This window comes from Urocampus carinirostris, chromosome 13 (genome assembly GCF_059441175.1).
Source record: "Urocampus carinirostris isolate Australia breed hairy pipefish chromosome 13, RoL_Ucar_1.0, whole genome shotgun sequence".
In the NCBI taxonomy this organism is placed as follows: Eukaryota; Metazoa; Chordata; class Actinopteri; order Syngnathiformes; family Syngnathidae; genus Urocampus; species Urocampus carinirostris.
Window position 1 is genome coordinate 25806774 of NC_142361.1, and position 23627 is coordinate 25830400.

General features: G+C 41.1%; 1 protein-coding gene across 1 annotated transcript in view; it reads left to right on the forward strand.

The window, feature by feature from the left end:
- Nucleotides 1–23627, forward strand: part of eys (EGF-like photoreceptor maintenance factor) — a 342903-nt gene that overhangs the window by 296929 nt on the left and 22347 nt on the right. The window contains exon 33 of the mRNA XM_088352009.1: nt 95–306. Within this exon, the coding sequence (XP_088208135.1) occupies nt 95–306 (212 nt within the window). The remainder of the gene's footprint in view (nt 1–94; nt 307–23627) is intronic.

Genomic DNA, 23627 nt, shown 5'->3' on the forward strand with positions numbered 1-23627 from the left:
AACAAAGAAGATAAGGTTATAATTGAAAGAAATGTGGGCATGTGGGATGTTACATACAGTATTGGGATCATATGTCTATGTTTTTATGCCATAGGTACAATTCGGGCCTATCTTCCTTGGGCTCGCTGGTTTCTCCCAAGAATCGGAGAAGGATCCCTCAAAAAGAGGATTCGCAGGATGTATCCGGCAACTTCGGGTCAACCGTGAAGAGATTCTCCTGACGGGTGAGGCAGCAAAGGGGATAAACATCAAGAATTGCCAGCCTCCTGTTTGCCAGCACTGTCGCAACGGCGCCACCTGTGTCAGGTAATTACGCCATTACGGTCGAGAGTGAAAGGCGTAATCGGTGCGAAATGAGCTTTGATTAGCGTCGAATTTCGGAGAACCCAAAAATTGCTCTGTGTGCTTTTCAAAGGTTTGTGGGAATCACTCAAGTGGCTAAATTGCTTAATCCTGTTATTGAGGTTGGATGACTCCCGGTAAAGAATCCTCCTATCTTTTCTTTTCAACGCAATCGGATAAATCCTAATGGAAGAAGGTGCTCCGCCTCACCTTCTCCATCAATTTTCTACAATTGCCGTTGTATTTTCGAGTGAGGGGCTTCACGTTTAGACGCACTTTTGGTATTGTGGCAATGAAACGGATTTCAAGAATGTATTCTTGATGCTCTAAAGCGGGGGTCTCCTTCCTATGTCAAATGCCGAGCTGCTTTTTGTGACTAATTAGCGCAAAATGGCACTCGCTTTGATCCAAATTTCTTGTGAGATGGCTTGCTAAATAGCTACAAAGGTAGCTTGATAGTGAACTAGAAGGGTAAACAGGTAAAAAACTAAAAGGGACCTGGACAGCTAGCTAAAAGAGTGAAACATCAACTAAATAGCCAGATAAAATGCTGAAAAGAAAGGTAGATAGCTGGCTGGAAATGAGCCCAAAATTTAGCTTGATAACTCGTAAAAAATGTGAGCTAAAAAGCATAGAAAAAAATGTAAAAAGCTAGCTAGATAGCTTGCTAAATAGCTTAGAAACTAGCTTGAAAGCTAACTAAAAGTATAAAACTGTCTAAATAGCCAGATAAAGAGCGAAAAACAGATAGATAGCTATCTCCAAAAGAGCCCTAAATTTAGCTTGATAACTAGTAAAACAAAGGGTAAAATGTGAGCTAAATAGCATCTAAAAAATGTAAAAAGCTAGCTAGATAGCTTGCTGAATAGCTAAGAAACTAGCTTGATTGCAAGCTAAAAGTACAAAACTGTCTAAATAGCCGGATAAAGCAAGAAAAACCAAGCTAGATAGCTATCTCCAAAATAGCCCAAAATTTTGCTCGATAACTAGTAATATAAAGGGTAAAATGTTAGCTAAATAGCATGCAAAAATTTAAAAGGATAGCTAGATAGCTTGCTGAATAGCTAAGAAACTAGTTTGATAGCAAGCTAAAAGTATAAAACTGTCTTAATATAAAGAGCCAAAAACAAAGCTAGATAGCTTGCTAGAAAAGAGCCAACAATTTAGCTTGATAACTGGTAAAAAGAATAAGGGGTAAAATAGCATGCGAAAAATTGTAAAAGGCTAGCTAGATAGCTTGACAAATAGCTTATAGCGTAACTTGACAGTTATCTAGAAAGGTGAACAAATAAAAAACTTAAAGGGAACTAGATAGCTAGTTAAAAGAGTAAAAAGCTATCTAACTAGTCAGGTAGAAAGCTAAAAACAAAGCTGAATAGCTAACTAGAAAGGAGCCAAAAATTGTGCTTGAAAACTTGTTTAAAAAAAACGAAATGCTAGATAAAATAACATACAAAAATGGAAAAACCTAGCTAGATAGCTTGCTAAATAGCTAAAAATGTCGCTTGGCAGTTATCTAGAAAGGTAAACCAACAAAAAACTGAAAGGGAGCTATATAGCTAGCTAAATGAGTAAAAGGTTTTCTAACTAGTCAGGTAGAAAGCTAAAAACAAAGCTAGACAGCTAGCTAGAAAGGAGCCCAAAATGTAGCTTGATAACTAGCAAACAAAAAGGCAAAATGCTGGTTAATAGCTGCTAAAAAATATTTTTAAAAATCTAGCTAGATAGCTTGTTAAATAGATTAAAAGGTAGCTTGATAGGTCGCTTAAAAAGGTTAACAGGTAAAATGCGAAATGGGAGCTAGATAGATGGCTAAAAGTAAAAGTCATCTAAATTGCCAGGTAAAAAGTTAAAAACAAAGCTAGATAGATAGGTAGAAAGGAAACAAACATTTTGCTTGATAACTGATAAAAAAAAAAACCCGACTCCATATTTGCAGGGAATTATATAATCAACTGAGTACGAGAGAGCTTTTGGGGTGAGCTATGCCGGCTTTCTAGTTTTCGGGTATTTTTTTTAGACTAGAGAAGCCGAGTTCAGGCTAATGTCAATCATTAAGTCAGGCTTTCTGTGTTTTTTTTCCCTTGTGGAAGATTTGCACAGCATGCACTCACTTTTACTCATGTAATTATTTATATGACCGCTTTTTACTTCTACTTGAGTAATATTCTTCAGAAGTAACAATGCTTTTACTTCAGGAACACTACAGTTCAGCAGTTATATTTTTCTGATCAGTTTATCATAAAGAACATGCTAAGTATCAGTTGAACTCCGAATCACGAAATCCCAAGAAATTTTCATCCTCTGTGTTCAGGTAAAAGATGCGCCGCTTCCTCCTTCCACCTCCCTCACGTCAGATGTCATTTTCGCTTCTCGCCAAGCTTTACAAACTATATTTCACTATTTGCAGAACATGATTTTCTTGTCGGTGCCTTTCGTTCAGTTTCATTTCGCATGCACTTTGTCGAAACGCCGGCTTCGGCGCCGGAGTGTTCATTTCAGCGCTGCACTTCGAAGTGTACACTCGATTCGTGGGACTTGGTCCCCAATAAATCTGAAGCCCCGTTCCTCAGCCCGCTCCGGCATCAAAGTAAAGCTTCAGGTTTACCTCGACGCCAAGCTTTGGGGTATTTCGGTTTGTTGTACAGTTTGAGGGTAAGATTTTTTATGGTAATGTATAAAAAAAAGGTTCAGGTTTACTTTGGCCTCGTTCCCTGGAATCAAGTCATTCGGTCGGGTTCGGGCTCATATACCCGCGGGCCAGGTCAGGCTAGATTTTTTAGGCCCGGTTTAAACTCTATTTCTCTCATGAGTACATTTTGAAGCGGGCTTCATATCTTCAATCCCAAGAGTTTTGAAAGATTTTATGCATTTGATTATAAAGGATTTTATAAATTACATTTAATGCAAAAGATATTCACTGACTGGGCTGTAGTTCAGTCAGGGCACCCTGGTGGAAAATGTTGTTTACAGTAACGGCGGGAACAGGACGTAAGGCTGATAAGATAATCAGCATATCCAGACGCAGAAAGGCCCTGATGACGTAGAAACGCTCGGTGTTGTTTTGAGTATTCCAGAGATCGCGACGCCCAGGGGGGGCTTCCTTGGCACGCCCATGGGAGGAGTCGGCACGCCATTATGCGGGGAGAAGATGGTGAATAGCAGAGAGCTAAAGGACCTCCAAAGAGGGCTTCCCAGAGACTCCAACGCCACTAATTAAGCCGTTTTCGATGGAGTACACTTAGTTAAATTGTTAATGAAATTAAATCTGCCCCCGTGTGAAAATGTCGGCTTTCTTGTTCATCTTTTCCCTCAAGAAACGAGTGCGCATAAATTGTTGGGTGAATTTAGGTTGTGTTTGGTTAATGGAGTCAGATAACTAGTTCGAACAATTTGGTAAACGCTACATTTTGGGTTAAAAATAATGTTCAAAGTGCAATACAACCGTAATGATGTCAGTTTCTAGTGCACAGGTGTCAAACAGGTGGCCTGCGGGCCAGATCAGGCCCGCTAAGGGATTGAATCCGGCCCGCGAGACAACACTCAGAGAAGCGCAAGAGAAAAACAAGCTGCAGGTTGAAATATGTCAATTTGATGTTGCCAAAGCCAGGTGCCTCTCACAAAGACACTGTACTTGTATTTATTTCTCTCTCTCTCTCTCTCTCTCTCTCTCTCTCTCTCTCTCTCTCTTTCTCTCTCTCTCTATATATATATATATATATCTTTTCCACCCCTTTGTTCTTTCTGTCTCTGTATCTTTCACTCTCTGTGTCACTCTTTTTCTCTTCCTTTGTAGCTCTTTGTCTCTCTCTCACTCTCTCTCTCTCTCTCTCTCTCTATCTCTCTCTATCTCTCTATCTATCAATCTCTCTCTCTGTCTCTCTCTCTCTCTTTCTTTCTTTTCCACCCCTTTTCTCCCACTCTGTCTCTGTATCTTTCACTCTGTGTCTCTCTTTTTCTCTTCCTTTGTTGCTCTTTGTCTCTTTCTCTCTCTCTCCCTCTCTTTCTCTCTCTCTTTCTTTTCCACCCCTTTTCTCCCACTCTGTCTCTGATTCTTTCACTCTCTGTGTCTCTCTTTTTCTCTTCCTTTGTTGCTCTTTGTCTCTTTCTCTCTCAGTATCTTTTAACCTCTTTTGCTCTAACTTCCTTTTTTCCTTTTCTCTCTTTTCTCTTTCTCTCTCCCTACCCTTTGTGCTTTCTTTTCTCTTTTCTCTTCTTCTGTCTTTCTATTTCTCTTTGGATTTCTTTCTTCCTCTCCCTTTCTTTTCCCCCTCTCTCACGACTTTTTATCTTTTGTTTCACACGCTCTCTCCCTCTCTCTCTCTTTTTCTTTCTTTGTCCCACCCTCTCTCCTTTTCCCTCCCTCTTTCTCTTATTTCTTTTTTCCGGCCCCCGAGAGAATGTTTGTTCTATGGTGTGGCCCCCGGGTTAAAATGAGTTTGACACCCCTGTTCTAGTGGATGAGTCTTTGTCCACAAATGCTATAACGAAGGGTAGGAGAAGGTGACGGAGTAAAATGTTACATCTATTTCCAATATATTATTCACTCGTTTTTGAGTTCATCATAACACAATGGCGACTTCTTTTTGACCCTCTCTACGAATCTTTGCAGGTGACCCGGCATGCCCTTTACCCTGGGTCGCCTCGGGATACCGCCGGCGTAAATGACTTGTTCATTGTTATGACACCATCAATTAACGCTCCCGTTTGTTTCGAGGGAAACCAGAGCCGGCACCCTGATTATGGCGTTGGGGGGGAAGTGCTGGAGAATACCAATTAGTGCGGTGTGGCGTTGCGCTTCTAGTGGTTTGTCATGTGTTAAGAGAGGAAGTCTGGCAATTAGCTGGGCCTGATGGACGCCCATTAATGCAGATGTCTGTCGGACCACTCGGGGGTCGCCCAGAGTTCGCCCAACTTACTTAGTCAGACGATGGATGATGGGATTGTGGATTTAACGGAGGTTGATTTTTTTTTTTTTTTTCAGGGATCAGTGTCTACCAGAGAGAAATGAGAAATCCGTATAGGGTACATGCTGTTCCTGTAAAATTGGCCTAAAAGCCCAATCCAAGACGTCTCATCTCACCTCATTAGCTGCACCGCTTATCCTCAGTAGGGTCGCGGGGGTGCTGGAGCCCATCCCAGCAATCATCGGGCAATGGGCAGGGGACACCCTAAACTGGTTGCCAGCCAATCGCAGGGCACACAGGGACAGACAACTCGCTCGCTCATTCACACCTAGGGACAATTTGGACCGGCCAATTGGTCGTTTCCTATTAATCTCATCTCATCAGCCGTACCGCTTATCCTCATTAGGGTCGCGGGGGGGCTGGAGCCCATCCCAGCCATCTCCGGGCAGTGGGCAGGGGACACCCTGAATTGGTTGCCAGCCAATCGCAGGGCACACAGGGACAGATAACTCATTCGCTCATTCACACCTAGGGACAATTTTGACCGGCCAATTCACCTGAAATGCATGTTTTTTTTTTGGAACGTGGGAGGAAACCGGAGTGCCCGGAGGAAACCCACGCGAGCACGGGGAGAACATACAAACTCCGCACAGGAAGTCCGGTAGCTGGATTTGAACCCACACAGGAGGTTCCCAGGACCTTAGAACTGTGCCGAACACGCGCTAACTACTGACCCACCGTGCTGCCCCAAACCAAGACGTATCCAAAGTAAATTCAATGCTGTTGTTAAACCATTTGGAGAATATGGACGGTTTTGGTCTTTTTTGAAAGGTAAAAATTTGAAGTTTTGCCCCAAACTGAAATAATCGCATACCTGTCAACCCGTTCGTTTTTGCCGTACAAAGTATGTTTATGATGCATTTTAAGACAAGTACGACGTACAAGAAAATCTGTATGGAAAAACGCAAATTTGTCAATTATGGCTACCATCCCGTAAACACTGACTATCACAAAACGGCAAATCAATCAAGTCAAACGAGTTCGCCGCGGTATCCTCTTTCTCTGTATGTTTTTTTTTTTGTTTTGTTGCAAATGAAGTGAGCGGTTTGACGCTACTGTGCATGCATCTGTGGATGGGGCGGCAGTAGCTCAGGAGGTAGAGCGCTCGTCTCGGGATCGAGAGATCGCGGTTCGAATCCCGGCTCCTCCGTGTTACATGTCGAAGTGTCCTTGGGTAAGACACTGAACCCCTAATACCCCCAATAAGCAGGTTAGCGCCTTACATGGCTGCACGGCCGCTATTGGGAAATGTGAAGCACACTGTAAAGCGCTATGGGAAGTCTTGACTTGAAAGCGCTATATAAATGCAGATCATTTCATTTCATCTGCCGCCTCGGATTTCATGTGGTAGTTATGTAGTGAAAGGAAGTCCGTCTCTTTTTTTTTGAACTGGATTTTTTCGGCTCAACTCATTAAAGAGAGCCGGCTCTCAAACGGCTCACTTGCTTTGATGCATTATATTACAAATTATTGTTGTATAAAGAAGTTAAGAAAAAAGTATGAAAGGAGAAAATGAAAAAAGACAGGTTTGTGGTTATCTCTTTAATCAGTATATTAACAACAATCATTTAATGCAGAAAATGAATTCAAAATTTGAATAAGAAAATGTATTATTCTACTCAATTATATTTACATATATTTTTCCTTCTACAGTGAACGTCCAAGTGACTTCATTTTTGAACTTCTCTTATAATAAACCTCATTCATGTCGAGCAACTCAGTATCTCACAACGATATATATGATATAACGAAACACACGTACAATATAACATGTTAAACTACATAAATAAACACGTTTGAAAAAACAATATGGTGTAAGATTATTTTGTAAGGGCATGGAGCCCTGGGGTTTGATAGGTATGTAATCAAATAATCTTAGTTGGAAAACACTGTAATAAAAGGTTCTCGTCTGAATATTTTTTGCAATTTAATGCCTGCAGATGTGTTTAGCATGAGCATCTTAGCTGGAAAACTGCTGGGAAAATAGCAGGCAGCCTTACCTTGTACATTGTCAAATTTGATCACAATCCGAAAAACTGAACTTTGTATTTTACGCATTTTTCTAAAGGCATGTCGAAGCATTTCCAAAAGTGGCTGAAAGGAGATGACAGTTTACAGCCCTAAAACTTTTGCAACAGTGTATTTTACTTCAGCCAATTTTTAGACACCGTGAAAGAGTTGTAAATGTGTGACTTGTCTTTCAATCCATGTGATAATCGCCCATAAAAATGGATCCCAGTTTGCTTTTACACATGTTTATTTTCGGGTCTGATTTCAATACAACCCAGGAAAATAGAATACATACATGTTGAAAATTCAATTGGTGAACCAATGTGTCAATTATGATTTGAATCTGTCACCTTTGGCTGAAGATTTTTTAAGCCAAATTAGGTCGTATCTCTTTTTTTCCAAAACACTGTGGCAGGCTAAGGACCAGTGCAATTGGCCAAGAGTTGTGTCAATCAAAAGGTCAGAGGCTAATAGCCATATTGAAAATCATCCGACGAGTCTGTTTACTTTTAAATAGGAATTAGGGAGTGAAACAAACTGATCATCAAATGATGCAGGTATGCTTTTAGACATTTTTTTTTTATCTGTCAGCATTATCATGAGTTTTTGGAGTAAATATTTTACACGGTTGGATTCACTTGACTCTGGTGAAAGTAACCAATCGTTTCATGAGTGGAATATTACAGCACTTTTGGGACAGTTAAACCGGTTTTAGGGTTTTCGGGTATCAAGTTTCAGCTAAAACGTGGCGCCCTGGCAGACCTGTAATGGGTTAAAGATGGGGTGGGTTGTTTAAGATGTATTTAAAAAGTTGAAAGTGGAATATTTTCTCTATGAAGTACGTTTTAACAATGCCCAACTGAGTTCAAAGAGCCTTTATAGGTTGTTTTCCACCGTGCCTATCTGCTTTTGTCTTACTTTTATCAGGGCTGTTCGGGACTAGCAACCCATTAGGAACCAGGAAGGAGGGGAGGGGGGTGTGGACCATGATATTACGCTCGCAGACTTTTGTTAGTGTAGCATTAAAATTGTGTAAGTAAAAAAAGGACTGTTACACAAAACGCTAACCCAAACCCCGAAATAGATGAAAAAGAAAGAGTTTATTCGAATGTTTCTAAGAAATGCACGTATGGCACGTGCCACACAAGCAGCTTGACAGAGGCTGCAATAATGATTTAAGCCAGTAGATGGGGTCAGCATGTAAATAATTTCAAAATACCAGACAGAACCTTTAAAGAATGGATGAATTTGTTTATGTCACTCACCAAAATTAACAAAGTACCATGCTTGTTGTTTTGAAAAGTAAGATTAATTGTTGTAATTTGTCCAGGACACATTGCGCTTGTATGTGGCTTACAAAGAAAGACGTACACTATATATAGATGGATGCAACTGTGACATCCACTAAATACGTATTGTTACAAGTGTGGATTTACGCTACATAGGGATGGATACAACTGTGGCATCCACCATATATGGATGGTTAACACTGTGAATTTAGACGACACATGGCTAGATACTGGACCGCGGCGTAAAATGACATTTTGCCAGGACTATAATCGTATGCTATTTCACGCTTTGTACTCCTTGGCCTTCTTGCGTTGCAAGTTGAGAAATATCGCACTACCCATTACCCTAGATGGCAACTTGCTGCGATGAGGGCCGGCAGAGAGCAGTTTATGAAGATTGGCATATCGTTTTTGCCATTCTGCCCACAAAAAAGTGAACTGCTTTTGCAGGGCTGCGATCCATTATCCCCGATCACATATTGCTGTGAGCGAGAGGCATTAGACTGCATTAGCGGCAGTAGCTCAGGAGGTAGAGCGATCGTTTTAGGGCCGGCAGAGAGCAGTTTATGAAGATTGGCATATCGTTTTTGCCATTCTGCCCACAAAAAAGTGAACTGCTTTTGCAGGGCTGCGATCCATTATCCCCGATCACATATTGCTGTGAGCGAGAGGCATTAGACTGCATTAGCGGCAGTAGCTCAGGAGGTAGAGCGATCGTTTTAGGGCCGGCAGAGAGCAGTTTATGAAGATTGGCATATCGTTTTTGCCATTCTGCCCACAAAAAAGTGAACTGCTTTTGCAGGGCTGCGATCCATTATCCCCGATCACATATTGCTGTGAGCGAGAGGCATTAGACTGCATTAGCGGCAGTAGCTCAGGAGGTAGAGCGATCGTTTTAGGATTAAGGCATCCCAGTTCGAATCCCGGCTTGTCCGTGTTACATGCCGAAGTGTCCTTGGGTAAGACACTGAACCCCCAATACCCCCAATAAGCAGGTTAGCGCCTTACATGGCTGCACAGATCACGGCCGCTTTTGGGAAATGTGAAGCACAATGTAAAGCGCTTTGGGAAGTCATTGACTTGAAAAGCGCTATATAAATGCAGATCATTTCATTTCATTTCATTTTGTCAGGCCTGTTTGTTTTTACCGTTAATGTTTGTCTGCCTTAAATAAACTGCACTCGTGCTGGTACGATCCATTATCCCCCATCCAATATTGCTGCGAGCGAGGAGACAATTTTGTTCCGCCTAAAATGATCAAATGAAATGCACAGTTGTGGCTTGGAACCATTATCCCCGGTCAATTATAGTTGAAAGGGTAAACAAAATCACATGTATACGGTTGAAGGTTGATTTCTTTACAGTTATTTTTCTATTCCTACTTCATTTGCTTTTAGATAGCCACCTATTTCAAAATTTCCCAAAACCTACTTGAGTAAATGTAATGGAGTAAATGTAACTCATTACTAGCGCAGTAGCCTAGATGGTAAGGCGCCCGCTTTGAGACTGGGAGGTCGGTGGTTCGCGCCCCGGCCGAGTCATTCCTAAGACTTAAAAAGTGGTCGGCGGCGCCCTCTGTTGGCTGCGGCTGCATCGGCTCGCTACAACGGGTCAGGTGCAATCGACATTTCGTTCTGTGTACATTGTTACACAGAATGACAATACAAGGAAATTATTTATTTATTATTTATTAACCTTTAAAATGATGCATATGATTTACGCATTGCATTTGGCAGATATTGTCCGAAGCGACATGGGTACAGTTCTACTCCCACCTTTTCAGTCAGAAAATGTCCTGCTGTTGATGTTTGCGTGGGAGTACAGTGAGGATTTTGCTGGAGCGAGTAGCTGAGGCTTTCGCTCTTGCTGGAGGCCATTTTTCCATCACAACAGGGGAGCATCAAAAACGCTGAAAGTTTATGCAAAACACAAAAATATTCATGCCCGATTACAATTTCCTGGAAATATTCCCTCTCGGTTGGAATATTTGAGTTGGATTCTGTGTTGGACTATATTTAGCCCACGTTCTCTGACATACATTAGGGCAGGGGTGTCAAACTCATTTTAACTCAGGGGCCACACGATAGAACAAACATTCTGTCATGGGCCGGACTAGTAGATTAAAGAGAAAGAAAAAGAGAGATAAAGAAATAAGAGAAAGAGGGAGGGAAAAGAAGAGAGAGGGCGGGACAAAGAAAGAGAGAGAGGGGGAGAGCGTGGGAAACAAAAGAGATCAAAAGAAAAGTAGTGAGAGAGGGGGAAAAAAAGGAGAGGAAGAAGGAAATCCAAAGAGAAATAGGAAGACAGAAGGAGAAAAAAAAGAGAAAAAAAGCGTGAAGGGTAGGAAGAGAGAAAGAAAAAAGAGAGAAAAGGAAAAAATGAAGTTGGAGCAAAAGAAGTTAAAAAGACAAAGAGAGAAAGAGACAAAAAACAACAAAGGAAGAGAAAAAGAGAGACACAGAGAGTGAAAGAGACAGAGAGTGGGAGAAAAGGTGTGGAAGAGAGAGAGAGACAGAGAGAGAGAGAGAAATAAATACAAATACAGTGTCTTTGTGAGAGGCACCTGGCTAAGGCAACATCAAGTTGACATATTTCAACCTGCAGCTTGTTTTTCTCTTGTGCTTCTCTGAGTGTTGTCTCGCGGGCCGGATTCAGTCCCTTAGCGGGCCTGATCTGGCCGCCTGTTTGACACCTGTGCATTAGGGCATGCTCATTTTAGCTGGGGGCCACATGCTTAAATAGAAAGGACTACTAGGTTTAAGAGAAAGAGAGAGTGAGAGAGAGAACAAGAGAGAGAGAGAGAGAGAACAAGGGAGACAGTGTAAGAGGGAGAGAGAGAGAAGGTAAGAGAGACAGAAAAAGAAAGAAAGAGTAAGAGAAATAGAGAGCACAGTAAAGAGAGAGAACACAATAGAAGGAAAAGGAGAAAAAGGGACAGAGAGAAAGAAAGAGACGGAAAAAGAAAGCTAAAGAAATAAAGAGTGAAAGAAGGTCAGAAATGGAGAGTGAGTTAAATATCAAAAAAATGGGAAAAGAGAAAAAGACAGAATGAGAGTGAGCATGAAAAGAGGGATGGAAAGAGAGAAAAAGGAAAAATGGAAGAAAAGGAGAGAGACGGTGAGAAATAATTAGAAAAAAGAGATAAAGAGAGAGATAGAGAGAGAGAGAACAATGAGAGAGCCTGAAACAGAGAAAGAAGAAATTACAGAAAACAATTAAGAAAAAAATTAAGATGAAGATGAGAGTGAGAAAGATCAAAAGAATGGGAAAAGAGCAAAAGACAGAAAAAGAGTGAGCATGAGAAAGAGAGACAGAGAAGTGAGAAATAGAAAAAAGGAAGAAAATGAGAGAGTGTGAGAAAGAAGTAGAAAGAATAGATAAATAGAGCGAGTTTGAGAGAGAGCCTGATAGAGGGAAAGAAATATCAAAAGAATGGAAAAGAGAAAAAGACAAAAAGAGAGTGAGCAAAAGAAAGAGGGACAGAAAGTGAGAAATAGAAAAAAAGGAAGAAAAGGAGAGAGACGGTGAGAAAGAAATAGAAAAAATAGATAAATATAGAGAGTTAGAGAGAAAACAATGAGAGAGCCTGAAAGCAAGAAAGACTAAAGAAAAAAGAAAGATAAAATAAAGAAAAGGGGGAGAGAGAGAGAGAAAGATCAAAAGAATCGGAAAAGAGAAAAAAAAAGAGAGAGAGAGAGAGAGAGAGAGAGAAATACTATTACAGCTGCTTTACTACTGCAGCTCATTTTTCTCTTGTGCTTCTCTCAGTATTGTCTCGCAAGCTGAATTAAAACCCTTGGCAGGGCTTATCCGGAGGGAGTGGCTGGAGAGCGCCCACCTATATTTAACCATTGCCCACACCTTGTCCTCATTATTCAGGCAAGTTACAATGAATGGAAGCGACTAGGGCTGCAACAACGAATCGATAGAATCGACTATTGAAAGCGTTGGGCTCAACTTAGATCATCGATTAAGTAACACTCTGCACGTCAATTCAATGCAAATAAGAGTGCATGCTTGTAGTAGTACCTCCTTGGCGCCCTAAGACTTTATTTTGATGCACCAGGCCATTCTAGAGCTGAATCCAAATGGATTTATAGCACTTTTCCGATACAGAAATTCAATATATATTTGTATATATTTGACGAAAAAACCCTTTATATGATATACAGTTTATTAATTTGCCTTACTTAAGTTATTGCATAGAGATTTGGGGAAATACAAACAAGAGCAATGTAGTATTGCATAGAAGAAAGCTTTTCGGCTTGTGCATAACATACAAAAACAGATTATAAAATCCATCACGTTAAAATTTGAAGATATTAGTATAAAAAGCAAGTGATCAAATATTCATTATTTATTACTCTAAAGCACAGGTGTCAAACAGGCGGCCCGCGGGCCAAATCAGGCCCGCTAAGGGATTGAATCCGGCCCGCGAGACAACACTCAGAGAAGCGCAAGAGAAAAACAAGCTGCAGGTTGAATTATGTCAACTTGATGTTGCCAAAGCCAGGTGCATTGAACAAAGACACTGTACTTGTATTTCTCTCTCTCTTTCTCTCTCTCTCTCTCTCTCTCTCTCTCTCTCTCTCTCTTTCACTCTCTCTCTCTTTCACTCTCCGTGTCTCTATTTTTCTCTTCCTTTGTTCCTCTTTGTCTCTTTCTCTCTCTCTGTCTTTTTAACCTCTTTTGCTCTAACTTCCTTTTTTCCTTTTCTCTTTCTCTCTTCCTACCCTTCGCACTTTCTTTTCTCTTTTCGCTCCTTCTGTCTTTCTATTTCTCTTTGGATTTCTTTCTTCCTCTCCATTTCTTTTCCCCGTCTCTCGTGACTTTTTATCTTTTGTTTCTCACGCTCTCTCCCTCTCTCTCTTTTTCTTTTTTTGTCCCGCCCTCTCTCCTTTTCCTTTCCTCTTTCTCTTATTTCTTTATCTACTAGTCCGGCCCCCGACAGATTGTTTGTTCTATCGCGTGGCCCCCGAGTTAAAATGAGTTTGACACCCCTGCTCTAAAGAGTAGAAACTCATCATCTTAGGGGAATCCACAACTTCAAGGTCCAACGTTCTCGCACAATATCAAAACGCTATTTATTTATGGCACAATTTAGATAATGTCCTTTCTTTACATCAGTTTTAATCAATCATGTACTTTTCTGTATTTTGGATAAATATACCAAAGAAGAAGAATACTTTCTTTGGGTTTTATATGTTATCGGAGTCACTAGCAATATGAGTATAAGTTTGAAATGTCATTTCTTTGATGGCTTATTTTCCTTTACGGGATAAAGTTCTGTTTTTCCTGTTTTTGTCCCGGTTGCCATGCCGCCCAATTGGCCCTAGTTGCGGCTCGTTGACAAATTGGCTTCCCTTCTAATTAAGCTCAGTACTCTCACTCACCCTTTGTCAGTCGGTCAATGAACATTTGCACCCACAAGACGTGGATTTTGACTCTGTCCGGTATCCCTTTTGAGTATCAATCCCGTCTGTTTCGTCCTGTTTTGTTTTCGGTCTCCGGGCTCCAGTGTCTGGTATCGTGCCCGTCGTTCTCGTCCTGTCTGATATCTGTCTCCAGTCTGCTATTTTTTCTGTTATCAATCCTTTCGATCCTGTTCTGTCCGGTATCTACATCGTTTGTCCGGTATTGGCTGGTGTAACTGGTTGTTCCTTTGCTTTCTGTTGTTCCACGCCAGACTTCTTTCTTTCTTCTTACGCCCAGCGATCTCTGAATCACTGGCGTTTGATGTTAACGTGCATGACTCCCTCATTTCCCGTAAAATAAAAAGCTTGTGTTAGAAACGTCACGCATTTGGGTTCTCCCCCTATTCCGGTTCATGACAGTTTTGATTTATAAAGGAAGATATTGGTAGTCACTTAAAAGCATTGGCTTCAGATTATACAATTTGGGCACATGTTCAAGTATTGTATTATTGTGATAAAAAAAAACACAAAAAAAAAAACATCCGACGACCTACTAACATTACCCTCCTATGTTGCCTCTCCCTTTTTTTAAAAAAAAAAATCTTACACATGTTAAGCTGTTAGACAAGCACAAGGACCTTTTATCATGTTATATAACAAAATGTCAATATTTGAATAAAGAGGATATTTAAAAAGTATGTATTTTTGAATCTGAGTCATTAATTATTATAAAAAATAATAATAATAGTTAGTTGCAGCCCTCGAAGCGACACCGGAGCTTTGTTATTTTGTTTGTTTTGTTGTTTGGACATTATCAGTGTTCATTTTACCTGTGAAAAGTGACGGGTCCCGGGGACTCGCATGTTCAAAAATCTATGGGTCCCTACAGAGATCTATGGGTCCCCAAAATTTAGTGTTATATTGAAAATGTAAATCGGCGACAAATATATGATATAAATCTATATATTCATTCAGTTTTAATCATCACCGTTTAATGATAATACAAATCAGTTATCACTTCAAGAGTTTTCAGTTCAAAACAATATTGTACATTATACAAAATAATATTGCTGAAATAATTATATTAATCTATATTTTCATTCAGTTTTAATCATCACAGTTAATTGGTAATACAAGGCAGTTATCACTTCAGGTTTTCAGTTCATATATTCTTCGCGGTTTGCTGTCCCGCCACAGGTGTAATGCCTTCTCAAGGTCCAATTGCAGCAACGGAATTTCCATAGCTAATTTGTGGTTTTCATTGTCATGGTGCCGATCGAATGTGCTCTTCTGAAAGTTCGTATTGCGAAATGATTTATGCAATCCAGTTTTTTTGTCACGCTGGGTACACGCATCACAGAACATGTAGCCTCCATTATCATCCTCCTCATAGCGTAACCAGGAATATAATTGAATCCATTTTGGCAGAAAAGTCCTTTTCTTGCTAGGAGTATTCTTTTGTTTATTTTCTTTCGTCGAATCGTTTGCTTCAACACAGGTGCTTTCCTTCCCGGAATTATTGCCGTTGTTATCACTCTCTGCATTATGTTTCGACTGACACTGATAAATGACCAATTTTGTGTTGATTTTTACCTAACACTGTTTTTTCGGAGGCGTACTTAACCTTCACTCGACGACAAGCACCACAACAATGACGTCATCTGGAAGCAACGAAATCTCGTTTGCCGAGATCGGCGTGCAGACCAAATCTCGAACCCCGAGACCAAAACAACAATAGCGGATCTGCCTGACGAAAAGTTTGGAGTGCGATATATCTTTGTTTAAAAAAAAGTAATCGGGTAATAATGTTAATTTTGTGTCAAAAAAGTTGCGTCCCGGGGATGCACGTTGATTCTACACTATGCGTCCCCAGCAAAAATGATGCGTCTAGGACGCGGGCAAACGAGAACACTGCATTATGTTTGTTTGTTACTTTGTACCCTAGTTTTCTTATCCTTTTATGTTTCCTGCTGCCCTGCACCTGCAGATCATAACAATTGGACTATAAATGATGACGATTCAGAAATGCATGCAATTGTGTCAGACCCCGCCATTAAGGCTTTGAAATATAAACAAATACCTACTTGGTTTTTGTTACGTCTTTGTTAAGATCAAAAGCAGAGCAAACAGACGTTATGTTTTTGTTTTTAAGGACCATGCGCTTTCATCTGATCACCGTCTGAAGTACAATCGAGAAAACGCTTCCCGACAACACGATTCTCTGCCTGTTGCCTGGCAACTTGCCGAGGCTAGCGTCCAGCCGTCCTTTTTAACAATTTGCGCCCATTGTACGATCCTTGCGACGAATTTACCAGGTTAACAAGTACTTGTCCTTTGATTTTCCCAACCTCACACGAAGCCTGGCTCACGGTTTGTACTGCAAACTGTATGCGGGTAGTTTGTGTTTGTGTTTTTAAATAGGGTCATAAAGCCATTGATGTCACATGGAGGTTTAGTTAAGCGCTATCAGGGCTAGGTACAGAAGCTATTGTGCATCTTATCAAATTAAATTATGCTAAAATCTTCAATTACCCTTTGTGCAAATTATAGACTGTACAGTGGCGGGTCATTTTTATCAGAACCTGAGTTTCGCTGATTGAAGGAGCGCACTTGCGTCACACTTTGAAGCTGGTAATAGGTTTAAAATAACAACAAATCCAGGGAACATTTTTGTCACACACTGCTCGAAAAAGAGAACCATATGATGTATGAAGGAATGAGGAATAAATATGAGGTTTCTCAACCATACACCTAACCTTACCAACCCGCTAACCTTACACCAACCCAACCTGTAATCTTAACCCCTTATCTTGACAACAACCTTAACCATAATTCCTAACCCTGAACCCTAATCCACTAACTCTAACCCACTAACCCCAACCTTTAATCCCGACATGCTGGCTAACTGTCTAACACTAACCCTCCAACACTAACCCTGAGCGTAACCTTGACCCTAACCCTCCAACAATAACTGTGGAGCTAACCCCAGCCTTAAATCACTAACCCTAACCCCTTTACCAACTAACACAAAGATCCCTAACCCACTGCTCCCTGACCCTTACCTCCTAACTCAAACCCTAACCCGTAACTGACCTGTAACCCATTACTCCCTAGTGCTGACCCTTACCCCCTAAAACTAACGGCGACTGTAACACTGACCCTATTTCCCTATTTAACCCCTAACCCAACCCAAATCCCTTAACCCTAACACCAAGCATAACCCTAACCCTGACCCAAACCCTTTAAAACCAATGGCGACTATGACACTGACCCTAATTCCCTATTTAACCCCTAACCCGACCCAAATCCCTTAACCCTAACACCAAGCATAACCCTAACCCTGACCCAAACCCTTTAAAACCAATGGCGACTATGACACTGACCCTAATTCCCTACACTTAACCCTAACCGTTAACTCACTAACACTAAAGGTGACCCTATCCCCAATTCCTTAACCTTAACCCTATCCCCTATCTTTACCCCCTAAACTGGTAACCCTTGACCCGATAAACCCTATCTGCTAACCCAGACCCTAACTCTCTAACACTAATGTCAAGCCTAACCCCCACCCTAATTCTCCAACCTCAACTTTATCCCCCAAACCCCACAGTAATCCCCTAACCTTAACCCTACCCCCTAACTCACTGACCCCCTAACCCGCTAACCCACTGACCTGTAACCATAACACTGACCCTAATTCCCTAAACTTTAACTCACTAATGTTGAGCCTAACCCCCACCCTAATTCTCCAACCTCAACCCTATCCCTCAACCCCCACAGGAATCCCCTAACCGTAACCCTATCCCCTAACTCACTGACTCCCTAAACCGCTAACCCACTGACCCTTATTCCCTAAACTTTAACTCACTATATCTAACGGTGACCCTAACCCAGACACTAATTCCTTAACCCTATCTCCTAACCTTACCCCCCAACCTGCTAACCCTTGACCCAATAAACCCTATTCGCTTACCACAACCCACTATTCCCTGATCTAGGCCCTAACTTCCTAACACTAATGTCAAGCCTAACCCCCACCCTAATCCTCCAACACCTAACTTACTGATCCGTAACCCGCTGACCTGTAACCCATTACTCCTTAGCTCTAAACCTTACCCCCTAAATCTAACGGGGACCGTAACGCTGACCTTATCTCCCTAAATTTAACCCTTATCCCTGTTGGGAATTAAATATTAAAATGTACCGTTTACCAAATTGTTCGAATGAGTTATCTGACTCCATTAACCAAACACAACCTACATTCTCTTAACAATGCGCGCTCGTTTCTTGATGTGAAAAGATGGACAAGAGACCGGCATTTCCACACGGGGGCGGATTTAATTTATCAAATAATTTAGCTAAGTGAATATATGGCCGAATTAGCCGAATTAGTGTCGCTCGAGTCTCCGTCAAGCCTCCTCTCTCGATCTTCCGCTTCCCTCCTCGGCCCACGTTTTATCCGCAAGCTGGTGTGCCGGCTCCTCCCATGGGCGTGCCAATGAAAGCTCCCATGTGGCCCCACCATTTCGGAGAAGAGCGTCCCGATGTCTGAAAAACTCGTAACACGCCTGCCGTCCCCGTCAGAGTCCTGTTATCAAAATTCCCCAGCCAAAACATTCCGAATTTGGAACTGCGTGACCTGAAGCCCACTCAGTGAAAATCTTAATTGCACTCGATAAATGTTACTTATATTTAATCGTATAAAATCCTTTATAGTAAAATGTATAAAATCCTTCATCCCTAACTCACTAAACCCTAACCCCTAATGAAAGAGCATATTCTGTTTCGAAAGTCATATTACCTCAAAACGAAATATAAATCAATCCGATTTAGCCAGTGTCACGGACTGTCTTGTCTCGAATAATTCCGATCCTTGGAGAAAAGGCTACGACAGGTAAATGTCATTTATAAATTCAACTTCTGTTTTCTTCCTAGTATTCCGCCGGGGAAACACAAGGCGACGTCGGAGCGGTCTCACCTTAACTCTCGATCGCCACGGTAACCGACTGTAAACAATAACGATGGACGAGCGATTCCTACCCAAGAGGCTCCAGTCTAGGGATTTAAAAACCCCGATGGGTTTTCTTTCCTAACGAAGGATAATGTGGACTAGCGTCTCTTTCCAGATGGATAGCGGCGGCGGCTTCCTGTCGATGAGTGTTTGCATATCAACAAGCACTTGAAAAGAAGTGCTCAGTATATTATTTACGCCGCATGTTTCATGTCTCCGTCTTCCTCTCTATATATTCCGCCTGGGTTATTTATCCGAATGTGAGTAAGTCAGAAATGGGTCGAGGATCGTATTTTCTAGACGGTAAGGAACACCTAAAAAAAATAAAAATATGCGCCTTATAATCCAGCGTGCCTTATAGACCAGAAGATACAGATAATAAAAATGGAAATGTTTTCTGTTATGTCATTCTTTTAGTTCTAAAATACATCTACTGATGCACTTGAACACATCATCGGTGAAGTTTTGGTTTAGGGCTTTTGGGGTGCTAATTTTTTTTAATCTTCTTTTTTCCTTGGTTTTGCCTATTTTTTTTTCATCTTTTCTCATCTTTTTCTTCCTTTTTGTCCTTTTTCCTTTTCCTGTTTCCCCCATCATTTTTCTTTCTTTTTCCCCTTTTTGTCTTATTTCCTTTTTGCGCTTTTCCCCTTTTTTCTGTCTTTGCAAAAGGTTGGGCAAAAAAGGGAAAACGTAGTGGTTTGGTCACTTTAAGTCTCTGCAGTTAGTCTTCTTTCTTTGTAGCACTCGTTTTCGGTTGCACGACACAATAAAGCAACATCTAGAAGTGAAATAAAAAATACTGTCCTTTTAATTAAAGTGCAGCCCACGCAAATGATGGATTCATATATTACTGATTGATTGATTTTTACATTAATTATTGACATTTTTTAAAATGTTATCTTATTTTGTGTAGCATTTTTTTAAAGATATTTGAGAACAATGGATTGTTTTTAATCAGAAGTTTTCTTGTGGGAAATCCAATTCGGCCCAACCTCACCCTTTGGCGGCCCTCAAATCAAGTTTGAGACCCCTGTTATGGACCTTCGCCCAGGTACCCAGCCGACTTGAGTTCTGGTGGGATTTGCCTGTCCATATTGTTCTCCTCCCTGGACCCAAAGCCATCTTGAGGCTTTTTAAGTTGCTTCGGTGGTGTTCTTGATGGTTCTGCTCCTTGCTTTACCCCCAATGCCCAAAGCTTTGTGGAGTGAGTGTCCCACAAATCCTCTGCTGCCAACTTCGATGGGCATACATCTTGCCTTCCGTTCCTGCTGCCAACCGTCAATGACCAGCAGTTGGTACTTAGTCATCTTCCTTTAATAGGGTTCCCGCAAGAGATCCTCCCATGGGACTGTCAACTCCATCAACACGGTGTCTTTGGTGGTCTTTGAGACCAGTAGGATGTCCGGCCTCAAGGTGGTAGTGACAATGTGCTGGTGGTACCACAGCTGCTTCTCCAGGTCTTCGGAGAGCTGCCACTCCTGGGCCATTGCCAAGATCCCCACTGGTGCCTTCCTGCAACTTGCTTTCTGCTAGGCTCCTTTTCTGACAAAAGCAGTTGTCCAGTTGGTGTTTTGTGCTCGGCTGGTGCTGCAAATGCCTTTTCTGATAGCTTCTGCAATTGGCCTCAGAACCAGGTTGTGTTCCTAGGTCTCCCCTGGCTAAGCGCTTTTAGGCAACTCTGAACCTCTTCCAGAGTTTGTTTCCCTGAACACAATTATCAATGTGGGGTCTGCGCTTTCCCCCGGGTGGAGGAGTTCGCTGGGCTAGGTACAACATTGTATACCGCCCGGATGGGAAGCTGATTCAGTGTGGTCTATCCTGCCACAGATCTGTCCAGCAGACTTTACGGTCCATGGTATGCTCCCACCTGGTTCAAGCCCCTTCTGCCTCAAACCAGCCGTTTTGGATGTTCTTCCCTCCTCCACTGCAGTCCTGACTTCCACCAGAATCTTCCTATGCTTCTCCTTCCCCTTTTACTCTCTGTGACAAGGTGGTGTTTCGAACACACCAATACTTGCTCTGCCATGACACCCACCAAATTTTTGTGCCACAGTCATGCCTGTGCATCCAACTGGGCACTCCAATTCCCTCCTGTCTTCACCACAACTCCTGCCTGGGCCACCTTTGGGTCCCTTGAGTCTCTGTACAGTAGCACCTCTCTGGTACGAGTCACCTTGAACTCCTTCTCAAAGGACTCTGTAATATTACCATAAAGGACGATGTTACCGAGGCTCCTGGGCAACCCCAACCATCTCCTGAGACAGGAGCCGACCATCCTTGTCATTTTCTTCACAGTGGAGATGGGGGACCCCAGAATATTCTAGATAATGGTATATTGTAAGGTGGGCTTTGTGTACTTCCCCAAAAAGTGTGTATCTCTAAACCAGATGGTATCACGTTTCTGTTTTAAATATTGGTACCGCCCAAAGGGGCGTTTCTTTCTTTCTCTGTCTTTGTTCTGCCTAAATAAATGCAGTTTAGTGGGGGAAGGGCCCCCAAGAGTTGGGAGCGCGACCAAGGAGATGGACGTAAGTCCTCCTCTTCTGGCCCCTCCCCCTCTCCAACTGACAGTTGGAAAAAAGTTGAATGCTTAGCATCAGCAACTTGTAAATAGCTCTCCCACACCATGTAAAAGATGTCGATTCAGACCCCACATATATCCATGCCTTGAACTTACCCGGGAGCCCAGATCCGTCTACTGCTTTCAGCCAACTGTCTATTCCATTAAACATATATTATTCTCTCACAAACTTCACTTGGAATCAAATTTTACATTAAAACAAGAAGAAAAAAAATACAACCTCTGTTATATGAAAATATATATTGCTTTAAAAATGTTAGTTTGATGCTAGTGCTAAAAAGTCTAGAGAGGACCCCCAGTCAAATGCTAACGGTGAAATTAGCATCTTTCCTGTCATGTAATGCCCTTGGACCACAAATATTCTCTCAGGGATGAAACTTCAATCGGAATTAACTGTGAAACTAATCACTCAAGAAAAAAATGAATACCCTTCCGAATGCTAACGTCTTCAGTTAGCGTCATTAGCAATTGTTAAGAATTGTTGTTTTTGTTTATGTGTGTATTGTTTTTCCTCTTGTGACTCCAAAATCATTTCTGTTATTGCTTTCACGAAGTAGGTAAATAATTAACGGTGTTTAAGATAGCAACGTTAGCTACAAGATGCTAAGTGACAAAAATAGGCTTCTCCGAGGCTCTTCCTGTTATTGCGATGACGTTTTCAAGAAGTCAGTAAATAATTGAGAGTGTTTAAGTTAGCCACGTAGCTACGATAATGCTAGGTGACAAAAATGGGCTTCTACGAGGTTCTTCCTGTTATTGCGATGACGTTTTCAAGAAGTCAGGAAATAATTGATAGTGTTTAAGTTAGCCATGTTAGCTATGATAATGCTAAGTGACAGTGATTAGCTTTTCCTGGGGATCTTCCATAATTCTAAGGTTTTATATGTTTTATTTTATTTTATTTAAAAGATGTAGCAAAAAGTAGCACAATGTAATCATCTTGAGAGTGTCTGCCAGGGGCAAAGTAAAGCAAGTGTTTGTCACCTCACAAATGGAATTTGGAGCAGGCCAATTAAAAGTGAAATGCTTTCATACTTTGTTTCCGCCCGCAAACAAATATGTTATGTGCGCAGAGCTCAGCTTTAACGCAATTGATTCGGCCTTTGCGGAGGTTGTGACTTTTATCAGCTCGTTTCTTAGTCAACTGTCTGGAGACGAGCCGTGTTTTGAAGGGAAAGTCATTTATTTTCCTTCCTCAGTTTTTGGGGGGTTGGTTTTGGCAAACTTGCTTTGTGGTAAGGAGATAGAATAGGAGAAAATAAAGGAATAGAACGGTTTTTGATGTTGTTGTACAAATAATGAGTTTGTTTGTGACAATAAAACCAATATTAAATACTGTAGAGATAATCTGGTCGTAGTTGTACATGGATGTTTGTTTGTTGGTTTTGCTTTGGGTTTTTTGTGGGGTGTTGTTTTGGTTTTGTTTTCAATTGTGTTTCATTTATTTGGTGTTTATTTTTTTTACTTTGGTCTTTGGTTATTTGTTGGGCTAGGTTTGGGCTTTATGTTAAATTTAGTTTTTGGGTTTTAATATCTACGTATTTTGTTGGCTTTTTGGGGGGTCTACGTTTTGTTTTCGTTTGTCCTGGTTTTTGGTCTGTCTGTCTACGTTTCTGTTTTTGTTTAATAATGTTTGGGTTTTGTTTTGTTTAATTGTGTTTTGTTTTTGTGTTACTGTGTTTTTTTGGGTGTTTTTGTTTGTTTTATTTTGTTATTGTGTGATTTTTTTGTGTTTGTGTTTTTGTTTCTGTTCTCATTTTGTTTTTGTTATTGTTTTGTTTCTGTCAGTGTTCAGTTTAGTTTAGTTTTTTTCTTCAGTTTTTTCATTTTATTGGTAGTTTGTTTCAGGGGGTGGAGGGGTGCTTGTGCTATAGGTGTTTTGTTTGATTTTGGGTTTGTTTGTTGTTGTTTTTTTTATCTTTTATCTGTTCTTTTATGGTTTTCATTTTCTTTTTTTTTGTTTAATTTTGGGGAAGGGTGTTGTGGGTTTTTTTGGGTGTGGGGCTACAAAGT